Here is an 18,950-nt window from a genome sequence, read left to right as displayed (position 1 = left end):
CAAACCTAGTACCTCTAATGTGGGAAGGAGGTGCCTAACTGTTTGAGCCACCTCTGCTCCCTGCTTTGTTGTGTCTTTCATTGTTTTTCCTCCCGGCGTCTCTTGTTGCATCATCTTGTCATGTCAGCTCTCCATGCCTGCCTATTGCATCAGCGCACTTTCTTTAGGAGGCACCAGGAACCTCTGCTCCCTGCTTTGTTGTGTCTCTCATTATGTTCCCTCTTGTGTCTCCTGTTGTGTCAGCTTACCACACCTGCCTGTCATGCCAGCCCACTGTCTTCTTTTTTTCTTAAAGATTTATTTTCCCCCTTCCCCTGCCCCTCCCCCTGCCCTGCTGTTTTTGCTGTCTGTGTCCATTCGCTGTGTGATTTCCATAGCTGTTTCTCTTTTTGTCTTCTCCTCTTGTTTTTTCTCCCCTAGGATTCACCAGGATTCAATCCTGGGGACCTCTGATGTGGAGAGAGTTGTCAGCTGCGCCACCTCAGTTCCTGATTTCTGCTGCACTTCACCTTGACTCTCCCCTTCATCTCTCATTATCTTGCTGTGTGACTCACCTGCGTGGGCACTGGCTCAGCACATGGGCACTGGCTTGCACATGGGCACTCGCATGGGAGCTCAGCTCACTGCGTGGGCACTCATGCAGGCACTCACATGGGCACTCAGCTCACCGCACAGGCACTTGGCTCACCATGTGGGCACTGGCTTGCCATGCAGGCAAGCTTTCTCTTCTTTTTCACCAGGAGTCCCCAGGGATTGAACCTGGGTCCTCCCATATGGTAGGCAGAAGCCCTATCACTTGAGCCACATCTGCTTCCCCCAGTGTCTTCTTTAGGAGGCACCAGGATCTGAGCCAGAACCTCCTGTGTGGTAGGCAGAAGCCCAGTTACCCGAGCCATATCCACTCCCCTCTGATTCATTCTTCTGCCAGCTCCAATCTGCTTTTGAACCCCTGTAGGGAATTTTTGTTTTTTTTTTATTATGGTCTTCAGTTCTATTTGGTTCCTTTTCATAATTTCCATATCTATTGGTATCCTCTTTTTCTTCATCTATCCTTTTCCTGATTTCCATTAGTTCTTTGTTCATGTGTTTCCTTTAGCTCTTTGAGCATATTTAGGACCACTTTTAAAAAGTCTTTGTCTGGTATGTCCCAGGTTGGTCATCGTTATTGAGATTTTCTAATGCTTTAATCTCCTTTGCCTGGGCCATCACTTCCTGTTTCTTTGTATCATTTGTAGCTTTTTTGGAAACTTGGACGTTTTGATATTTTAATGCATTGTCACTGAGATTTAGACTCTGAGGCATCTGTCCTTAAGATGCTAGTGTTACAACAGAGCTTTCCTTAAGTGCCAGGAGCTAAAAATAACAAAAAAACACCTTTTTTACTCTTTGCAGATTTACCATGCAAGTGTTCTCCTTCCAGGGCTTATCCATGCAATGAGTTCAGAGAATAGCTCCAGGCCAAAATGTAGGAGCCTCCCTCATCCTTTCTGCACGTGCATCTTGTCTTGGGCATGTATGTTTGGCCTTAGGAATTCCCCCATTTACATGGTTCCAAGTATTTCCTTTTCCCTCATGGGCCCTCGCATTGCACTATGTCCTACAGCCTGCAGTCTCTTGCTCTAAGCAACATAACTTGACTGCTCTTCCACTGCATTCTGTAGGAGAGCTCTGTGAACTGACTTCTACACATAGGGCAAGTTCTGGGACTGCCAGTCCCTCAGGCCTTAACAGACAGATTGGGCTAGACATACATGCTCTCAGCTTGTGCACAAGGGTTACTCTTCTCCCTCCAGGACTGAGACCAGGAATCCGTACTGGGAGTGCAGGCTGGCTCTGTGCAAAGCCAGTATGGGATGGGGATGTGGCCAGTCAGGCTGCCACAAGATTCTACCACTTTTAAGTAGTCTTTTTCTTGATTCAGTGCTTGCCCTGTTATTGTAACCCTTTGTTTTCTGGGGCTTTGAAAAATATGTTTCTGCTAGTTTTCATTGGTTGTTCAAAGTTTCTGCTAGTTTTCATTGGTTGTTCAAAGTTTCTGTTGGGGGCAGAGAGCCCTGAAGAATCTTACTTTACCATCTTGATCATGGTGGGGCCTCCTCTTTATTTTTTTGGAAAGTCCAATGGTCATTCCTTCTTATACACTGGCCTCTAATGTGACTTTCGACATTTTATTTAATCTCTCTGACTCTGTTTTCCTTTTTATGGTATAAGGTTGATCATACTTTCTATATCCAGAATGTTATGAGGTTTCATTTTGTTTTATTTTTTAATTCCCCCCCCCCCCGTTGTCTGCTCTCTGTGTTCATTCACTGTGTGTTCTTCTGTGACCGCTTCTATCCTTATCAGCGGCCCCGGGAATCTGTGTTTCTTTTTGTTGCATCATCTTGTTGTGTCAGCTCTCCGTGTGTGCGGCACCATTCCTGGGCAGGCTGCACTTTCTTTTGCACTGGGCGGCTCTCCCCACAGGGTGCACTCCTTGGGTGTGGGGCTCCCCTACACGGGGGACACCCCTACGTGGCACAGCACTTCCTGCACGCATCAGCACTGTGCATGGGCCAGCTCCACACAGGTCAGGGAGGCCCGGGGTTTGAACCACAGACCTGCCATGTGGTAGGCGGATGCCCTATCCATTGGGCCAAGTCTGCTTCCCTCATTTTATGTTTTTACCATAAGTAATTAGTGAAGACCTCTAGAATCCTCAAAGAAAAAGTAAGTGATTTGATTTTGACAGCAAGCAGAAAGTTACAATTGGTTTATTTTGTTTTCAACACACTCTAAAAATGATCTCTCTCAGTGCCATAGTGTGAGTTAGAGGAAAGAACTTTGAAACTAGAATTAGAAAAGATGGATTTAATTCTTGACTTTGCCACTTCCCAACCGTGGCCAAATTCTGTTCTTTCTCAGATTCAGTTTCCATTTCTGACCAGTGAAACAGTGTTATCTACCATGTCAAGCAGGTGATGTAATAGATGTGAATGGGTATAACAAGCTTCTGGTACATAGAAAGCTCCTGATAATAAATGCTGATTTCCTCCTTTCAGTTCTTTGACCGTCTAAAGCTCTTTGGGATGCCTGCGAAGCACCAGCCAGACTTTATCTACCTGCGGCATGTGCCACTGCGCAAAGTACACCTCTTCACCCTCATCCAGCTCACCTGCCTCGTCCTGCTCTGGGTTATCAAGGCATCTCCAGCAGCCATTGTCTTCCCAATGATGGTGAGGTTTCTATTTTTTTATTTGGTCTCTGCAGCAGTAGCATTCTCTACTGATGGGTTTCTCAGTTTTGTCAGAATGCATATAGGACTCTGGATTTGGGTGTTACGGTCAGGGGCTGAGCATTTGGCTAAAGAAATAGCAATTCCTGGGTTCACCTGGAAGGGATTGACCAATTTTGGATTAATTGGGGAAGTAGTTGCTAAAATAGGGAGAAATGTGGTTGAGTGTAATGGGCCTGACTAGCCTCATTCCTTGTCCAGCCACCAGATATAGCTAGTGAATAGCAGTTCATCCAGGTAGGTCATTCTGTTGTTATTCTTGGTTCCCTTTTGGCAAAAATGGCCCTGTGGAAAGAAAGTGGAGCAGCAGTTGAAGCAACCTAGACCTGTCCTGAAGAGATTCTTACATAAGTTTCTATTGAGGAAATTTGCTGTCAAATTTTAGGCAAGTCACTTCCTCTCTCTGTGTCTCAATTTCTTTATCCATAAAATAAGTGTCAGGCCAGGCCAGAGAGCAGAGACAAAATGCTCTGTTCTCTGGCCTGGCCATCTAGTAATGCATGATGCAGGCATAAAGCCAAGTTTTGGGAGGGTTAGTGTACAGGCAAAGTTTCAAGGAAATAAAGATGGTCCTTCAAGGTTCTCTCCTCTCATGGCAAGACAGGCTTGGGCTGGGTGTGACTAGCCCCATGTGGCAGTGCTTCTGGAGAGGCTCTCCACCCCCTTGCTGCCCTGTAGCTTTTTCTGCTGAACCCAAGCCAGGGAACGGCAGCTGGAAGATGAAGCGTTTCTCTCCTCAATGAGGGAATTGAATTACTAATTGCTTTTAAGTTTCAGGGTTATTATGATGATAGTTAAATATATTATTTTATGGAAATACTTACCTTAAAACCTGTCACAAAGAGGGAATTCAATAAATGGTAACAATTATGTTTATTATGAGTTTTACTTTGCTTGAAATGTCCTAGTCTCCTGTGAAATCTAGATTTTGCTTTTAAGTCCACTATCTTTCTTGATTTTTCTTCAGGTTTTGGCTTTGGTCTTTGTCAGGAAAGTCATGGATCTCTGTTTCTCTAAGCGAGAGCTGAGCTGGTTAGATGATCTCATGCCTGAAAGCAAGAAGAAGAAGTTGGATGATGCCAAAAAGAAAGCCAAGGAGGAAGAGGTCATAGTCCTTGCATCAACTCTGCACTTTGGGGCAGCCTCAAGTTAGAGAACACACAAAGGGTCACATGAAAAGTCAGCATGTCTGGAATCCTGAGGGTTATATTTAGGAGTTGGGAAGATCGCCTCAAAGATGTTCTCAGCTGTTTCTTGTTCCTTTTTGCCCTTCCTTTTCAGATTTGATAGCGAGTTGTTTTTTTCCCCTTTGTGTGCCTACAATCTACTTACCAAATTCACACTTAGAATGTGAACATCAAATCTGCTCTTTCTCTTAGCTCTGACAGCTCATGTTCTTCCAAAAAGTCTAATTTGACAAATGTATGAAATCTATTGTTTTCTGAGAGGATTTGTTATGCATCTAATTGCTGATGGTGCTGTGGTCAGTACCATGCAAAGGTAACTTGCTGTCCTCTCTCATTTCCCTTAGCATGTGGCATCTGCCATCCACATAATGGACCCTCAATAAATGGCTTAGATGTGCAAAGAATGGATGCATAGCAAAATGAAAATACTATGGAGTGAACGATCAGGGAAGTGTTACCAGATGCAGTTAGTGCCTGAATAGTGTCTTTCAAAATGCATCTTAAAGGACATTTCCCTCTCATATCTTGAATTTTTGAAATGTTATATTATTAAATCAGCTTTAACAATTAGGACTGCAAGCATAAAAGCAATGGAAGAAATACTTAAAGAGAAAATTAGTGTAATTCACTATATAAAATGTAAAGCTTTCAAGCATCCAAAAACTCTATAAACTAAATTTTAAAATAAGACACAAGTTGAAGCAAGCATTAATATTCTTACTATTCAAACAATTCTTATAAAGTAATAAAAACAAAAATGAACAATGGACATAGGTAAGTCAACAAGGAGAAATACAAATGGCTGATAAAAAATTAATTCCCATTAATAATCAGAGAAATGGACATTTAAACAAGAAGACCACATTTTTTTCCCACTTATCGTGTTGGCAAATACTTTTAAAAAGATAAAAAGTAACCTGTGCTGGCAAGACTATGATTGGAAATGGACTTTCTCATATACTGCAAATGAGAGTGAAAATTGGATAAGTTTTTTAGATGGAAGTTTAGAAATTGAACCTTAAAAATATATATGCCCTTTAGCCTAGCAACTTTAATTTTTGGATGTATTCTAAGGATATAATCAGCAATTTTTGGATGTATTCTAAGGATATAATCAGCAATGTAGACAAAGAATTTTAATTATGGTATTATACAAAATAACAACAAAAAGGGAAATTATACCAAATATATTACAATGGAATGTTGTACAAAAATTTGTAATTCAAATTTTAAAGAATATTTAATGATATGTGAAAATAGCATTATTTTATGTGAAAAACACATAAGATAAAAAATGGAATATATAGTAATTTTACATATACACACACACATTAGAAAAAAAGATTGGAAGAAAATAGATAGACCAAAATATTTATTGTGTTTCTCTCTGGGTGGTGAGATTATAAATTTTTTTAAATTATTATTTGCTTTCTTTCTCCTTCCCTCCCTTCTTTCCACAAGTATTTTTTGAATTCCTACTCTGAGCTGGTCACTTTTGCACATTTCTATGCAAGGCAGAGTTCCTGAGCTCATGGAGCTTATAATCTTGTGGGGAAGAACTGTAATTAAGGAAACAAGCAGTAAACTTTATGAACAGTTTTTAAGAAGAAAAATAGAACAGGCTAAGGGGATAAAATGAGGGTGGGGGAGCTTTATTTAGGGTGATCAGGGATGCCTCCTCTGAGGAGACAACTGAGCAGAGACCTGAATAAAGTGAGGACAAGTCATGGGAATTTCTGGGAGTAAGAACATTCTAGGGCAGGAGAACAGCAAGTGCAAAGGCCTTAAGGCAAGAATAAGCTTGGTGTGCTTGAAGAGTGCTCAGAGAGCCAGCATGGCCAGGAGACTAGTTAGCAGGTTCAGACAGTTGGGATAAGAGGTGATGGAGGTGTAGGCTAAGGTAGAGATGGTGAAAGTGTTGGACTTGGGATTTATTTTGAAGGTAGAGCTGACAGGTTTTGGTAATGGATAGTGGAGAAAGAAGAATTAAGGGACAATTTCCAGATTTTGGGTCTGAACAATTGGATGGATGGTTGTGCTATTTATTAAGATGGAAAAGACTAAGGAACTGTAGGTTTGGGGAGGGAAACCAAGAGTTTTTCCTGTGTGTGTGTGTTTTTTTTTAATGTTAAGTTTGAGGTGGCTGGGAAACATTACACTCCATATTTTCCAAAATTTCCAAAGTAGATATATTTTTATACATGTTTTAGTTTATAAAATTTTAAAAGCAAAATAAAATTAAAGAAAAATTGAAGACTTCATTCCCAAATTTCTCCATATCAACATCAAATATTTATTTTCATTTCTTTTTATCTTCAAATCTTTAATTTTTATAAAACTGTAATAATTGTTTATTTTTGTGTTGAGTGCATATATATATTTTGATTTTTCCCTCAATATGATTTCATAAAACACTTTAATGTTTCTATATAGACATCATTTTTATTGTTGTAATGGCTGCATAATCTACAGTATTATCTCATAATTTGTTTAAACATGCTTTCTTTGTTAAAACTTTTTGTTATTTTTATCATTAATTATGCTATTTTAAACATCTTTGTACATTTTTTTCTCTGTATATTTTTCCTTTAAATTAGTGGGATTATTTTTGAAAAAGACATTTCATTATGACACATTTCAAACATATACAAAAGTAGAAAGAAAACTTGGTATTTATATTTCCTTAATTGTCCTATGATTATTATTTTTAACTGTTTGTTTAAATTGGGATCCAAATAATGTCCATATATTACAATTGTTTGATACATTTCTTAAACCTCTTTAGGGATTTTCCCCTTCCTTCTTTTTTTTTCCTTTTTTTGAAGAAACTGGGTCTTTGACTTATAAAGTTTTCTACTATTTGGATTTTGCTAATTTGTCACTTGATATCATTTAACATGTTCCTCTTCCTCTGTCCCCTGTATTTCCAGTAAATTGGAAGTTGGATCTAGAGGCTTAATCAGACTCAGGTTCTTCCTTTTTTCTTTTTTCCTGGCAACACTCTTACAAAGGTACATGTATATGGTTGCTTTTCTTTTTTGTGATGAGTCAAATTTATGGAAAAACATAATTCCACTCTTTTATAATAATGTAAAAGAAATTAGGTAGAAACTTTGGTGGTAGAAAGAGATTGGGCTGGTGAAGACTTTTGGTCTTACTTAGTTCAAGATATAATGATGTCCCTTTTGCTTCCAGGAGGCTGAGAAAATGTTAGAAATGGGAGGAGACAAGTTCTCCTTGGAGAGCAGGAAGTTACTAAGTAGTCCTGGAAAGAACATCAGTTTCAGGTAAAAATCCCCAAACGCCAAGGAGTTCATTGTGTTAGCTATTATATAATCATTCTGGCTTCGTGATGAGGTAGAAGAGGGGTCCCAAATGCAGCTGCTGGTATAAAGAAGCAAACACTCAGCTTCTCAGTCCTACCCTGTGAAAACACCCTTTCCTTGTGTGGTTTCGTAAGTGCTGCTCTGAGCTATGCACTGTGCCAGTTGCTGGGAATCCCAAGAGAACGCAGGTGAGGCAGCCAATGGACTGAGCACCTCAACTGCGCCAGGACTGTACTGAAAGGTTTACTTACGTGATCTCATGGCATCTTTACCACAACCTTTTGATGTAAGTTGTATTATCCACAAGTGAAGAAAACTGAGGCCTAAAGAGGTTTAGGTAATTTGCTCAAAGGTCACAAGCCTGCTACGTAGCAAGTTTGAGACTCAAACGCTAGTCTTTATAATCCTCAAACCAGTGCTCCTACCTTTCTCAGTCGCCTTCCAAAGATGAATAGGATGTGGTCTTTGTTCCTAGAGTGTTCGAAGCCTGGTGGGCATAAAAATCCCATGTTTGGGAGAGCTGCTGGGAATGGGCAGAGAGAGAGCCCATTCCAGCCTGGCTCATGTCATCTATCATCCTGGATCCAAGGGGAAACTGCACTGGCATCACACAAATTAATTCTTTATTTCTGCCAGTCATTTTAGTGCCTTTTGCTACCAATCCTATTGTTCACTGCAAATCATTGTTTAGCTAAACTGATTGATCCATTTGTGGTTTTGTTCCTGGTATCTTGTTTCTGCTTTGGAAGAGATGTGCACAGGCTGAGAGAAGGCCAGAGGTTGAGAGGGAGCAGAGAAGGAAGAGGGCAATGGCTCTGGATCATCTATAGCCTGGATAATTTACTACTGAATTGGTTGTGGTTTATACTGAGGTTGAAATCAGGAGAGCCTATCTTTGGTTCGTAATAAATTTCTTACAAGGTGTTACGGAAATAGTGGAAAAAGTTTGAATTCTTTAGCAGCAAAGTAGAAAAAATATTCCTTCTCTAGCAGGATGCTGCTTCCTCTCTTGGCCTTCTAGAAGGAGACAGTCTGGTGTATAGCAAACTTCAAACAGCTCTGCAGCTCTAGGAGATCAAGGACCTAGATTCAAGTTCTCGATTCTTCACTCACTGGTGTTTGGACATAGAGTTATTTATACCTGCAAGCTTTGGTTTCATCACTTTCAAAATGAGGATGTTAATTATCTCTGCTGCCGTTATTGTTAATGTATTATGGAAGTCCTTTGTAAACCAGGAATGGAAAAGGTTTGGTTGTGAAAGAGAAAGTGAATGGAGAGGGCTTAGCCCTGTGCCTGGCACACAGCATGTGTCCAGAGAGTGGTAGCTCCTAGTGGCATCAGAGCATCCCCAGAGGAGGACTCAGGTGGAGTGAAGAATTGGGGTGGGGGTGGCAGGGCCTGATGCACTAGCACAGCTCTCTGCACCACCTCGGGGCAGCAACACCCCCGCCCCCCCCCCCCCCCTTCTGACTGCAGCAACTGCAAGAGGAATGACCAGGCTAGTGCTCTGAGTGCTGGGAGCTGGGCTCCCTCAGACTCAGTCTCCCTCTTCTGGTGGGATGGTGGTCATTACAGCCTGAGATACTTAATTTGTATGTCTTGACACTTAATGTCCTAAACATCGATTTCAGATGTGACCCCTCCGAGATTAATATTTCTGATGAAATGCCTAAAACCACCGTCTGGAAAGCTCTCAGCATGAATTCTGGAAATACAAAGGAAAAGAGGTAAAGAGAACTTAATCGCTGGCTTTTACTTATTTCTGGCTTTCAAAAATGGCAGTCATGTTGAAGGTAAAATATTTTTTAGTTGTTGTAAAATTGAAGTCTAATAAATAGCACTTTCCAAGACTGTCCTGAAAACCCCACAAGAGTAATTATAAGAGAAGTACAAACGTTTTTTAACTAGTTGAGCAGGCTGTTTTGAGCAGCCCTTTTACACAGTCCAAAGTCCAGAAGCTATTATTTTGGGATGTAAATTTGCTTTATCTATTTACTTGCCTGAATCCTCCTTCTAGTTTCCACTTGAAAAATCTGTAGGCATTCTCTGGATCCTGCAACCAACAAATTGAAAAAATCCTAAAATATTTGGATAGTGTTGATAGTACTGACACTGACTTTAACTTATTTGATGGAAATAATGAAAATTATTGTCAGGTAAAATTTTTGAAATATTAAATTGTAACTCTTCTCTTATTTTAGAAACTAAATTCTGTACCTCATTTACCAATAACATAGGTCAATTTTAATTCAGTCGATAAAGAATATATAAGGACTTGAGGCATATTTGCCTGAACCAAGGTACACTGTGCATTCAAATTACTTAGATAATTTAGTCCAAACACTACTTAAGTTTAAGTAATCAAACTGAGAATAAAATCTGAGGTCTTATTAAAGGCAATTTTAATAGTTTTTTGTGGTGTTTTTGTTTCGTTTGAATCAATATGCTAGGAGTCAGGAGACTAGGTCTTGCTATTAATTCCAGGCAAAACCTTGCAGGCCACTAGTCCTGGCACTCAGTTTACTCAGCTGAAATGGAGATAATAATAACTAACTGTTCGTGAGACTGTGCTGAGGAGAAACTGAAGTGTTTTGGGAAGCCACAGCTGTTAGTGGGCAGTAGTGGTGGTTTACTTCTTCATCGAATGGGTTAAAATAATTCTGTCCTGAATGTAAGGGAAATATAGAATCTTGTTTCCTTCAGAGGAAAATCCAGGCAGCTGTCGAAATGTATAACGCACATAGTTATTTTTAGTTGAGAACTAGTCTACTTGTAAATGAACTTAAAATATAGCCAGATCCAAATTGTGGTGACATCTTCAAAGCATTGTGTTAAAAGCAGGAATGAATCATGTGTTCCCTTTTTGTCTAATTGTAACACTTTTATTCAGTTTCTTCAACTAAGATTGTTTGCTCTGATGGAAGATTTGGGCCATGAGGCACCTCAGGGAAGTTCTGGTTACAGAGAAGATAGTCTCCCAGAGAAGAAGCAAGACCAAGTCTGGTCCTATCCTTGGTCGTGTCAGAGCCATGCTGAAGCATTCAGTTGTTTTTGGTGTCCAGATAGCCCGTACCAGCAGCCCTTCACCAGGTGTGAACAAGGAAGCAGAAGACCATCTCCTCTTGGTACTTCTCTTCCTTTCCCTTCTCTTTCTCTTCAGAACTGCCACCACTGAAGACCCAGCTTCCCATTTCTCAGACATTTTCTCTGAAACTCTCTGCTAACCTGCTGAGCCATATGGATCCATTCTGCTACTGAAGATTTCTTCAGTGCAGTCCTGCTTACTAAAGGATGAGGTGGGGGAGTAGGAAGGAACAGAAAGAAAAGGGAAGACTCTCCATTCATTCTGGTGGATCTTCAGGCTCCAAGGCTGCCCTGGGCCCTAGTTTGATTGCCTATCCTGGGGGGAGCTGGTTGACCCAGAGGCCATCAGGAGAGTCTGCTCCTAGGAGGGTCGGTGATCTGGGCATGGGCAGCCCCCACCACTGTAGCCAGAAAGATGGCTCTGACCCAGATGCATTTTCATCACTCCTAGCAGCAGCCTGTAAAAGTCAGTGAGAGCTTTGGAAGATGAGAGTCAGAGGAACATTGCTCAGCTTAGGTAGGAAAAGGCTCAGGGGAAAATCAATAATGATAATGGGGATGTGCAGTTTTTCTTGGTTTCCATTGAGAATATAGTAATGAGCTTCAGATGCTACAGAAGGAATCAGTATAGACACCAGGAAGGACTTTCTAGCCTGAAGATTTTTCATAGTATCTGTTTTCTAGATACCTGGTAAAGGTTTAATAATAGTTGTTTGTGAATTGAAAGGAGGATGAAGTATTTTTATTGGCCACTTGGTGGGAAGATTCGATGTCTTGCTGCTGTCCCTCGAGGGAACATTCTGATTGCAGTCCCAGAGAGATCCAAGTGCTTACATAATGTCTCCTTAGCTGCCTTAGTAGTGAACCATCATCAACCCAGTGGACTAAAACCACCTGCAGTCATGTGGTTTCTTCATCGTCATGGATTCTGTTGACAAACGGTTTGGCTCTCAGATATAAAAAGCCTCACTAGAACACAAGCTGGGAACGATGTAATTAATTTTTGTATTTTGTTTAAAGCTGTATTTATAGTTTTCTCTTCTTTTGTTAAAGCTGTATTTATAGGTTTCTCTTCCATGTTACAATGAATGTCAAGGGTTTGGGCTCCAGTGTGTTTAGACCTTCCCTTTCCTTGTGCACGAATGTGACTCGCAAACATATTGGCCCACAGGGAGTCCTGTCACATTTATTTTCCATCCTGGAAAATCATTGTACAGTGGGAAGTTCCCCTGGTGTGTTTTCCTGTTGTAGGTGAAGAGGGCTGAATCTCACCCTCACCAGCATCCTGCCCATCTCTTAGCTGTTGATCTGTTTCTAATTGATTCCCCTCTCCTCTCACATCTGGCTATGTCCTTTCTCATCTACCCTCATCAGAGACCCCTCTGCATCTGGGAAAAGGGGAAGTTTCTCTGGACCTCTAAATTAGGAATTTTTAAATGTCTTCAAGTATAGATTTTTGTGAAAATCTACAGAAAAGGTTAAGTGGAGATTTAGTTTTAAAAATTAGGAATTTTTTAATGTCTTCAAGTGTAGATTTTTGTGAAAATCTACAGAAAAGATTAAGTGGAGATTTAGTTTTAAAAATTAACATTAAATTTATGAAAGTTACAAATCCCCCGAAAGAATGATTCTTAAACTTTTAAATTCAAAATATGAATCTTATTATTCTATTCAAAAGTCTAGCAAATCTTAGCACTTAATGTCTTCAAACAGTTTAAACTGCATTTGTAAATTTAGCATATTTGATTTCTTCTTTATGTCCTTAGCTTGTCTGCCTTGATTGTCTCTCTGAGTACTTAAAATCCTTATAAAACTAATATGTTAAACTTATAAAAGATGGAAAAATTTAACTTCCCTTGATTGTTCTAATATTGTGTATACACTTAGTAAATTCTCAACTTATTTAATTACACATTTAAAAATTGTGATTAACATACCAAATTTTCTTAAAATACCAAGCATACTCATTTATTTTTAAACTTAGTAGAAAAATATTAATACTGTAGGTTTGATTTGCTTAGACTTGCTAAATCTTTCCAAGGCTCAAAAAATTTTTGAAATGTCCTTTCCAAGCAGTTCTTTGGATGGATTTCTCAGCTTGCTGAGATTTCTTCATCAGGTTTATTGGCTGGGGTGCAACTAGATCCATGTCTAAAACGATGATAGGACATACTGAATCCTATCCATAGTGGCGATATTGATGCCCTCCAAATGGGATGGTCCTGTCTTCCAGTTACACATATCTAGTTTTTCCTTCCACTTATGGAAGAATTCAAACCCCACCCAGTTGGCTACATCATTTTATTGAATTTTGCATTCCTTAGGTTCTTAAAATATGTTAATGTATTCTAGTTCACTGTAAGAACCTCTGATGTTGAAAGAGTCCTGTCTTTCTTTCACATTTCCCTATCTCTTAGGACCATAATTGTTTTACTACTGAGATGATTTTAAAAATATTTAACAGCTGGTGTGGGATGGACACTAGCTCCTCAGAACAGATCCTGCTGTCACCAAGCAATAGGGCTGAATGCCAGGCTGCCGTCTAATGTTAAAATGATATCGCCTTGAATTTTTGGGTATTGTTCCTGGTTTGTCTGGTTTCTAGTCACAAGTCTATCTGAAGGAGAGTCTCAGCTTCCCTTCATATGGTGCAGACAGGACCAGGCCTGTTTCTCTGAAGGACGAGGGCATTAAAATCTTTGCAGGCCAAAGCTGCACAGTGTGTCACTTTAGGATACGTATAATTGTACCCATTTACCCATCTAATTTGGAAAAATTATAAAGGTAACCTGTCAGTGTGAAAGCTTTTTTGCTGCCTTTCCCTGTCCCTTTCTGGCTGCCTCCTTGAACTCGCCTCCTTTCTCATCTTTCCTTTGTTCCCTGAGAACATCCTCCCCTTCTTCCCCCATCTTGCCCCCTCATCTGGTCCCGCTGCCCTCTCTGGAAGGAGGCTGGCGACTGCCTAATCTACTCCCCTCGCTTCAGGAGGCTGTCCAGAATGGAACAGCAAAGAGTCCAGTGAAACAAAACCAGTGACTGGATCACTCAGAAAAATGCCTCTCTTAAGGCAGTGAAGTCTTGTGATATCTTTTATTCTCTAGGCTTCTTGAGAGCAGGGAACTGACTGTGTCAGCTCTGTATTTTGGGTTCTTCCTGAGCCAGAGCCTCCCAGGTGAATAGCACTTTAGAAATGTTATCAACTTTGGAAGGATGTGCCAACCAATCCTTTTAGGCCACTGGACTTTTCTCAGACAATAACTTTCTCAGTGGCAGGAACTGTTTCCTACTTTTACTTTCTCCTCTTTTCTCAACTCTCACCAAACGCTTCACCCTAGCCCTCACTGCCTCCTTGCTGGTGGCCATGGTGGCAGAGTCAAGTTGTACCATGTTTGGGGTAGGAAATTGGGAGTGGAGGTGAAGAAGCAGCAGCATGTGTATGTGTATGTATGCATGAGTGTTTATCAACAAATAAGATTTCATCACTACTATTAAAAAGCCTTTATATACTTAGCAGTAGGTGATGCTGTAAAACATGGTCATTCTCCTATCTAGGGGAGTCTCCTTTCAGATTTCTCCAGTAGAAGAGTTGAGGACAAATATAGACAGATTCATATTTTAAAAGAAAATTTACAAGTAGAAAAAGGTGTTTCAGCACCACATTAATCAGGAGAAACTGATTTAGGGGCAGAAGTCAAGGCAAGTAGTTAGATGCTTTCTGTGCCCAGGTTTGCTTGGGACAGAGCCATGGTTTGCAGCTTTTATGACCAGGGGAGATTTCAGGAACAGTTTGAGTGTTAGGATAATGAATGCGCTGATAGGCCAGTGATGTAGAAGTAGGGAGGGAGGAAGGCCAGGGATTTAAGAAAGTCATGTTCAGTAGAATCTTGGTTTAAGGGGGAAAAACCAGAATTGCCAATGGTGGGTTACTTCCTGGCCCAAGACTTTTAGGGAAGGGTCTGGAGCTATAGTGGAAACCAGCAGAAAAATGCTGTGAAATTGCCAAATATGTTTGGTTGCATAAGATGCAGGCTGACTCTTTGTGGCTGTATAGCTGGTATTTCAAACTCCCGATGACAGGATTGTCAGGAGATCTCATCTTTACCACACACAGCTCCTATGTCCATCTCCTTATGCATAGAACCTTGCCTTTGGGGGTGAGGGGTAATGAACCATATATTTCTGAAAGATAGTGTGAAGAGTTGTTCTTTCCCTTTTGTCTGGGATGGGGTTGGCTTTTAAACTGTCATAAATGTCTGATCAAAGTCTGGTATATTCTAAGTCCCAGGCTTGATTGATGCCTCCAGCTATGATAGCATGACTTTCAAGGGGTCTCTGGTTTGGGGCTGATCGGAAAAGACAATTCCCAGTTCTACTTTACTTTATACCCACTCAATCCTCCAGACTTGCCTCAAAGATGAGTCATTAATCCTCCCTAAATCTTCTCTGTCAATTTCACTGTACATAATCTGAGTCTCCCGGTTCTCCTGAAACATAGGGGGCTTGGCCCTCGGGCCCCTGAATTTCCTTTTAACTAACATCAGAAATACCAACCTATCCATTAGCCCTGCTGCTTTATCAACTCTAAATTCCTTCTTTTGCAAGAATGTCAGAACCTCTTTGTAGGACTATGAACAGTCAGTCCTCTTTGCCACTCTGCATTTCCCCAGACTCCTCAGGTTTCCAAGCCACATCCTAGCAGATATTCAGGAACTGCATTAAATGTTCTCGGATTCTTGACCTTTTTTTGGATGTAGCTGTCAGGCCTCCCATGAGGTAGAAGTCCTGGCTGGCCAAATGAGACATCATGCAAGTTCCACCCCATTTTATACTCTCAGCTTTTCAAGTACCCTACACTCTTCTCCTCTCCATCTTTTCACTAGTCTTTGAAGTTCTTCTCAAAGAAGAAAAGGTCTTAGTCTGAGATCCTACAAAATACCACCAGTTGGGGGTGGCAAGAGTGTTGAGGAGGGTAGACAGCTCAAGGGCTTTTCAAAAAGGGGATTTTATGGTTATTTTCTTCATTGAGAATTCTCAAGCCCTCAGGTTTATCCATATTTCAGTGTAAATAGAAAAAGACATTCCCATGGTGACTAGGAATAATTTTTCTAATAAATCTGTTCTTTATGATTTTTGGTGCCCTTGATCTCTTTCATTAATTATAGAGAATGGGCAGTTGATTCAGTTAACATTTCATCACCAGAAAGGAGGGTCATTTTCATAGCCAAAAGAGGTGTGAAGTAACTGTATCACTCCTTGACGTGTGAGAAGAAGAAGAGAGTGTTTTGTAAATCTTTTCAATAGGAAAATTCAGAAAGTGGAATGATTCATCCATGGGCATAATCCTTTTGGGAGAGTCTGTGCTCAAAGAGAATGGAATGATTTCTGATCTTTCTGAAATGAAAAATGAATAGCATTTTTCTTAATGCTGTCCCACTTTCAGCATTATGGAACATTTTCTTTTAGCTGATGGCATTAACATTTCCTGAGAGAGAGAGAGAACCCACCCATGGCATGTGTCCAAGGCCAGCAGAAGCCAGTAGAGCTTGGATGTCGCTTATCTGGTTGGTGGTTGACTCCAACGGGCAGGATTTTTACACATGCAATAATGTTGGAAACAGAAGCACCAAACTGAATGTGAAATTACTCCTTTTGGAAAAGAGGCCAAAGTCCTCCTCCCCAAGATGATAAACCTTCCTTTTGTTTTTCTGTGTCTGTCTGTCTAATTAGATATGACTGCCCTTCCAAGATACTGATGTAGGTGGAGAGCACAGCAGCCTTCCCACAGAAGGGGCAACTTGAGGTGCTGGTACATTTCCCTTGTTTTCTATGTTCTTCTTTCTAGTAGATCTCATGTAGAGATAGAGATATTTTTGTTTTAGAGATTCCAAAGTATATATTTTTAGTGTAAGAAATGTACTCTCTCCATACTTCATGGTGTAAGTAGAATTGAGAACAAATGTATTGTGATAATCCCATAGCAATCTGTGGTAGGAATAGGATTCCTTTCCCTCACCATGAAGTCTCATGGTCTGTGACTGTAAACCAGGGCAGGTGATTGTGACACTGCATATCTTACAGCTCTGCCTGCCCAGACCTTCATGTGCTTACCTTAACGGGTGACAAATAAAGTCTGTATAAAAGTTTACATCTGCATTGTTCTTTGTTTGAGACCAAATCAAGGGGTTGAGCAGTGGCATGCTGGTCCCTTGACAATGCCGACCAATTTCAGACTTTGCAAGATTTATGAAGATCAGTGAGAGAAAAGTGTGGTGTCTGTTGAGTGCCTTAGGAAGGGTATCTGTACCTCCTTGGTACATTATCTAAACAGAGTCTTTGGGGCAGAGTAATGGGAAGAAGGTGATAAGGGCCATTTTTGGGGGGACTGCCTAGATTTATGAGGTGGGGGAGGGTGGATAACATGAAAAGAACACTCATTTTGGAGATACAGCCAAGCTAATGAAAGCAATTGCTGATATTTAGGGACTCTCCACTGCCCAGGAATCCAGGTTTTAAAATTCGCTTTTTAAATTTTAAAATCCAAAGTATTTTGTTGAGAGGGACAGTCCATGTCTCTTCCTCTCAGATTTCATTGTTGGTGGTTTGAAGAGGAGGGAAAATGGGAGAGTAGAGAGACCAGTGAGGAGGTGAAAGGAAAGGGTGAGGGAAGAGTCCATTAGCAAGCTTTGTTGAGTGGCTTTTAGATAGACATCAACGGAAAGCCTTTTGAACATTATTGAACAGTGTGACTATTACACAGGAGCCAGTGAAAGCTGGGCCTGCAGTCTGTAGATATAGAACTCAGCCCTGAGGCCTTTTGCTGTCTTTTGCGTTTTCTTAAGAACTCCAGCAGTATACATTCTATGTCACTTTGTCTCATGAAAAGAAATGCTCAGATTGCATTGAATAGTAGATAGCGCATAGGAGGGACCACTCTTGTAGGGAGCCAGGTCAGATACCTTGGGCTCACGTCCACAGGACTTGCCTCAAGGTTGTTGGGATTCAATTAATACATGAAAAGTACTTAGAATGATGCCTGGCATATAAGCACATAAGAAATCTGGAGATAGGTAGTTCCTGGGATAATTAATTCAGCAGCATTCACATCAGGGCTCTGGTCAGCTTCTCTATGATTCTCTTGGATTTCCCCCTCATTGTCACAAGATGGCTTCTGAAGCTACTGGCATCACATCACCCACACGACTTTTCCAAATGCAGGGAGGATGAGGCATTTTCACAACTTTCTTTTGAAAGGAAAAATCTTTCCCAGAAGAACCCCATTCCCATGTCACTGGTCAAAACTGGATCACATACCCTTCTCAAAGATGGGAAAAGGGGGATGAGATTGTGCTTGGCGTGGCTCAATTAAACTGCATCCTCAAGGGTTAGGCCCTCCATCCTGGACCATATTGCTATCCAATACCTGAACAAAGTCACTATTCTGTTAGCAAGGAAGAAGGCAAGAGTTCCATTGATTAAATATTCAAAAGTGTCTGCCAAAGAACCCAAGAGAATCTGAACCATGGGGCTTCCCACAGCAGGAGAATCTGAACCACAAAACGGGCTTCAGAGTCAGGCTGCAGAGAGCCACGAACCTCAGCAGCAGGACTGCAGGAGGCCAAGGAGCACCCCCAAAGGCCAGTGATTCTCCACCTTTGCTTTACCTTAAATTTACTCAAGGAGAATTTAACCTGCCAATCCCTGGATCACACTCTACACCAATTAGAATCTCTGGGGGGTGGGCCCAGGCACCAGTATTTGCTAAATGCTTTCCAGATGATTCTTATGTGCAGACAGGGTTTAAACATCAATTGCTATAATGCTTCACCTTTGCCTTGACTCAGCTTTTTTGTCTGCTTTCATTTCCAAACAGCTTATTCTCACCCTCCGCTCTGTAAATGTTCTTTTTCTACATTATAGCTCTTCTGCAATGTCAGTTTCTCTTTTCCTAACCTATTAAAGCCTTAACCACCTCCAGATTCTTTCAGCTTCAACCCCCATGGCTCACAACTTTACTTTCTCTTTTTTAAAAAACAGATTCCCAAGATTGAAAATACAATTGGCCCCTGCTCGTCATTTCT

General features: G+C 40.8%; 1 protein-coding gene across 2 annotated transcripts in view; it reads left to right on the top strand.

Moving 5' to 3' along the window:
• Window positions 1-17,017, top strand: part of SLC4A8 (solute carrier family 4 member 8) — an 84,234-nt gene extending 67,217 nt beyond the window's left edge. For both annotated transcript variants that reach the window (XM_058308206.2, XM_058308209.2), the window contains 5 exons: window positions 3,042-3,215; window positions 4,242-4,379; window positions 7,657-7,748; window positions 9,420-9,515; window positions 10,679-17,017. In XM_058308206.2, coding sequence (XP_058164189.1) covers window positions 3,042-3,215; window positions 4,242-4,379; window positions 7,657-7,748; window positions 9,420-9,515; window positions 10,679-10,691 — 513 coding nt within the window. In that variant the 3' untranslated portion in view covers window positions 10,692-17,017. The remainder of the gene's footprint in view (window positions 1-3,041; window positions 3,216-4,241; window positions 4,380-7,656; window positions 7,749-9,419; window positions 9,516-10,678) is intronic.
• The last annotated feature ends 1,933 nt before the right edge of the window (window positions 17,018-18,950 follow it).

Source organism: Dasypus novemcinctus, chromosome 12 (assembly GCF_030445035.2).
Source record: "Dasypus novemcinctus isolate mDasNov1 chromosome 12, mDasNov1.1.hap2, whole genome shotgun sequence".
Classification (NCBI taxonomy): Eukaryota; Metazoa; Chordata; class Mammalia; order Cingulata; family Dasypodidae; genus Dasypus; species Dasypus novemcinctus.
The sequence above is the reverse complement of the archived record's forward strand: the minus strand, read 5'-3'. Positions and strand labels throughout refer to the sequence as shown.